Below are 5112 nucleotides of genomic sequence, written 5' to 3'. Positions count from 1 at the left end.
AGAACCAGGAAATCTATGCGCTGTGTGGGCCATCTTGAAGAGAGAATACACGGGCTTAACAATTAAAACGATAATACATGAATGATAAATTTCTTACCTAATTCAAATAGAATAATACAGCAAAAAACTGCAAGGTAAAACGAAACAGAAAAACACATCATTATTCTTCTATATTCGAAGTTAATTTTTACAGTAAATTTGAAAGACTTTTATAGATATTTGACAAGTATTACGTGAACATTTTGTTCTTTCATTGGTTCGTACATTATTTGCTTTTCGTGTTTTATTGTTTAATGCACCTGTTTCCTTTACGTAACCCACGAACATTGAGAAAAATTAAATTAAAACGAATATTTTATATAATGACCTTGATTAATTAAAATAATAATGTTTTATATAAGTTTTACAGAAATTAAAATTCCTTCAGAAGTACTATTAGTTTAAAATATGATAATTATACCTTCGATATACTGATTGAAAATAGAATTTAAAGAAAATTCATCAATAAAACAGCTAGATAAACATTCATTTTGTTCAATTCAAATGACAATTGTTACAGGCTTTTTATAGAATGAATGTTTAAAAACTTTCTGGAAAAGTTGCGCGTTAGGATATACTATAGTCTGGTTTTGTTTAATTAATAAATCATAAATAAAGACGAAAAACATTGCCGAAGTCTAAAAGATTGTATTAGGGTACATTCTAAAAATGGAAATAAGCAAACTAAATAGCACTAAACGTAATATCGGGAGTTGCACTAAAATTAGGTATGAAGAAGACCAAAAGTATACGCTCTTTAATCATATAAGGAAATAGATAAAGTCCGTATCACTTTCCAAGAACCGAACCACATATAAAAACTCCGGTAAACAAAGGGAAATAGACAGATAGACGGACATGGATAAAAGACCAAAAGAATGGTACAGCTTACCTACAGAGTACAGTAGTGTCTAGCTGCAGTTTTACACACTTAAGTCGTCGCACCAGAGACTTGCCCAAAGAAAGAATTTCGTTTCGTCTCTCCTGAAACCCGATTGAAAGTAGGATAATACTTCGAAAAGCGCGTTATCGGTTACTGGTGTGTTCTTAATACCTAATATCCTGTTACGTCACTTGAACTATTACGTTTGTATTAGAATAGTATCTTATTGTAAACCTTAAACGGGTTCCTTTCAGTTTATAAGTAAATTTTAATTGAAAGTGACAGCCGTAGTATTTATTTCGGACTTTGAACACTGAAATGTTCAGAATTTACTAAACTATTTAATTATTAGGGCATAGAGTATGTAGTGTCAGTGACGAGTATAGATGCCATCATGTTCCGAATACTTCTTCAGTTTTGGCAAGTTTCCGTTTAATTAACGTTTTACTTTGTACGGATTTTACTATATACATCTACATATTATTCGAAGAACACTGTTTAAATTATAATTAAAGAAATAGTTTAATACTGTATGTATATATATATATATATANCTATTCCTTTACCTTCCATCCTAATATTTTTATTTCATTTCTTTCGAATTTTCTCCATTATTTATATTGGAAAAAAAACAACCGAGTAAGAAATATAATAAGAAAAAATTCTCATTCTTATTTCTTCGGGCAAAAAACGTATTTATAATCGATACTGTACGTAAATCGTAACAATAGCCAGGTTGCGGCCGAAGTTTTCAAAACGTGAACGTCGAACGTCATGCGCCGCTTACAAGATAGCGGCGCTCGACGTTCGACGTTCACGTTTTATAGATGAAAACTTCGGCCGCAACCTGGCTAATAATAATTATATAAACTTCCCGGAAATCGCATTCGTAATACGCGAGCTTGTTATATAACTGCTTTTATCGTTTCGGTTTATCGAGCCAATTTCAAAATTATTATTATTAATTAAATCTATATTATGATTTTAAGTTACCTGTAACAATTTCACGTGTTTTATAAACCAGAAAGTGATTAAATTTAATTAATTATTGCTATGAAAAAAACAATTATTTCGCTAAAAGATACGAACAGAAACTTATTTTACTTTATATATAACAGAAAGAAAGTATGGCTATAGGTGAAAAAATTCCCTCATCCCCGAAGATTTTTAAATTTTTGCACTAGAAACGTCTAGAAATGCAAATAATTTCGGGGTTTTCCTGTACGTATGGATGTTAATATGTTAGTGTATGTGGGACGCGATTTTGTTCACTCTCTTTGAAACTTAATAATTCCTGTTTCTTTTGTCGAAAATTTCTGAAATTTTGCAGGAAGATTCGTGTAATAGGTGGTTTGATTCTGTTAAGTTTTAGTGGTTAAAGGTCGAGGAGGTGAGGAGATAGAGAGAGATCGTGTATCGTATCTCCAGACTTAATGATTTTACTCGTTACAATTTTTTATGCAACTCATTTCTATTCTAAAATTTAAAGTTTTTTTTATTTAGAAAAAGTAAAAAATTACATTACGTAACAATTTTATTTGCAATACAAGCTTTATTTTTTCATTAAAATTCAATTAAATTATGTATTCAAGTAATTTACTGATTATAGAAAAGATTGCGTTAGCTTTAAATGAATCGGCATATTGCTGCTAGACAACTTGCTTCTCCTGACAGGTTCCTATTGAAAAATTTTCCATATCCTCGCCGAATTCCTTTGGAAGAGGGGGTTTTACGCATTCGAGATTTCTTCCACATATACCAGAAAGGTTATATAATCCGCCGCATTCCTGGCCGATTCCCTATAAAAAAAAAGTGTAGACATTTTTGTTATACTTCCTTCCTCCTCCAATTAACAAATATTATTTCATCACAATATATTTTTTTTACCTCGGCACACACTTTACAACATCCGCAAACGTACATAGTAACTCCAACACTTGGACAATCCTCTTCGGTTTTATCCACACAGTCTATTTCAGAACAGGGAACACATAACAGCGACAGACCCACGCTTAAAACATGAATCTTTATGAATTACAGACCATCCAAAACGTTAAGAATTTATAAAATACAATAAAAAATTTCTTACCTGAATAAGCAAAACTTAATTATGAAAAAGGTAAATAATTTGGGGTCCATTTTTACAACTGATCTAAGGATCTGTGTGGAAACAAATCAGAAGACTTCTTGTAGATGTTTATTGTGGTTGAGGATGTTTCGTCATTCACCACTCGTAAATGTATCAAGAGTAATTATGAGTTAACACTTTTTTTTATATTCAGAATGCCGGAAAAGTTATATTCCTATCAGTTTATTATCTACAACTAATATTTCTAAACTTCCTCCCAGGAAACCAATTTAGTTTCCTTTCAAAATTTCCGGACTTGTTAAATTAATTTAATTTAATTATATTTTAACTAATTTCAACGCTTGACACACCACTTAAGAGGACCAGAACTCGAAATAAATGGATGAAATCAGCCTCGAAAATTTCGATAAAGACATTAGATTATTATCGATCACCTTATTGAGTGAAGTTCTTCATAAGTCAGAAAGTGTTTATCTGTGATTGGAGTTTAAAGTAACCGCGTGACCATTAAACAGGAATTTTTGCAAATGTGTACAGTTCGGCATGACCGATGTGATAAGTGAAATTCGATCCACGGACAGAGATATTCGAAGTCAAGGTTCTCTATGTAAAGTCTATTGGTTTTATGTTTAATCTGTCACCCCTTACATCATTTAGTTTGCCCATCTCTAGCCATATAACTTTTTCCATTTGCTCTTCATTTCACTTCTTCAATCTTATTATTCTGTTTACTATTATCATTGTCATCTTTATTTGTAAAAATGTTATGGTCCAAAATGTGAAGTAATTGCAATACCTAATTCCAGTGGCGGATTTCTGACAGGCGCACGAGGCAATTGTAATCTTATATTGGTTAATTTTCAATGTTTATTTCCCTATGTCTCACTTTTTTGAATCATCGGTATAGTGTCTACCAGAGTAAAAAATGCACATTGTAGGGTGTAGGGGTAGTGAAAATATTCAGAGCGGACCTCGAAATTAAATTGCGCCTGGGGTCTCACAAGTGCTAAATCCTCCACTGCGAATACATGATTTAATTAGAATAAATATAAAGCCGATTGAAAAAGAATGATCAGGTGATAAACCGTAAGGATGATTGAAAAAGAAATGTTAAACCGAAATCGTATGATTTGTTATGTGCCAGATAATTTTTCCCTACGTACCACTTTGGTAACGCGTGCGATAGATTCACCAGTCCTGACATAACTAACTAGGAAGTAGTCTTATATCGCTTCTCGGCCTTTCTTGGCTACGATCAAAGATGGGTCTGCCATCTGGCTGGGAGCTGGCTGGCAGCGATCACCCCGTGAAGGAACTACGCCTTATATCCAGCCGTGGCATCTGTCCTGCTTCGGCAGGTTTCTGTTGGTCTGGGTTTATACCCACATAGTTTATACCTGGGTTCATACCCAGGCGATAGACGCCATCCAGCATGTGCTGGAGGCGTCTATCGCCTGGCTTGAACCAGGCTCTTTTGTTTGGCTTCGGCCAATCCCTTCTAGTAGGTTCTTGTACCTTCAAGTGAGTAAGGCGCTGCATTCGACACTGTATCCCAATGTAGCGTCAGGGGGAGGATGTGCCATAGACCATGTGGAATTGAGATTTTTACTTTCACACACCCACCCCTCAAAAAATTTATGATACGTCCCCCTCACACTCCATCGGGGTGTGAAGGGGAACGTGTCATTTATCTAGTGAGAGGGATCGTGTAATTGTGTCCTCACTCCCCATCGTAAGGGAATCGTATTGCACACGATGCATCGTGCAAAATAATGTACTTTTTGCGATTCCTTCTCCCCTTAAGCTATACACTTAATTATTGATTAGTCCCTTAAATTATACAAATTTTTACCAGTTTTAATGGATGTTTCAGAAACAGTTATAACACTATATCATTTTTATTAATGTGGCTATCAGTATTTTTAATCTAACTTATAAGTGCTATACATTTTACTATCGATTTTTTTTTCGAAAACACAATCCAGTGTAGTTTAGATGTATATTATTCAAAAGATATCAATAAAAATATAATTATGCTATTCTTTTAATGAACGATTAAATACAATATAAAAATTAAAAAGTATAACAGCTTCTTTGATGA

The 5112-nt window shown here is 33.4% G+C and overlaps 1 protein-coding gene across 1 annotated transcript; it reads right to left on the bottom strand.

Annotated features, from left to right (window-relative positions):
• Positions 1–2455: 2455 nt before the first annotated feature.
• On the bottom strand, positions 2456–3173 carry LOC111640044 (venom protein 302-like). Its single transcript, XM_023386046.1, has 3 exons — positions 3012–3173; positions 2810–2933; positions 2456–2721 (listed from the first exon to the last, which is right to left on the bottom strand). The coding sequence occupies exons 1-3, from the start codon at positions 3059–3061 to the stop codon at positions 2572–2574; spliced, it is 324 nt and encodes a 107-aa protein (XP_023241814.1). The 5' UTR covers positions 3062–3173; the 3' UTR covers positions 2456–2571.
• Positions 3174–5112: the final 1939 nt, after the last annotated feature.

This window comes from Centruroides sculpturatus, unplaced genomic scaffold (genome assembly GCF_000671375.1).
Source record: "Centruroides sculpturatus isolate CEXI.00-Female unplaced genomic scaffold, Cexi_2.0 scaffold1416, whole genome shotgun sequence".
Classification (NCBI taxonomy): Eukaryota; Metazoa; Arthropoda; class Arachnida; order Scorpiones; family Buthidae; genus Centruroides; species Centruroides sculpturatus.
This window is presented reverse-complemented; position numbering and strand designations above follow the sequence as displayed.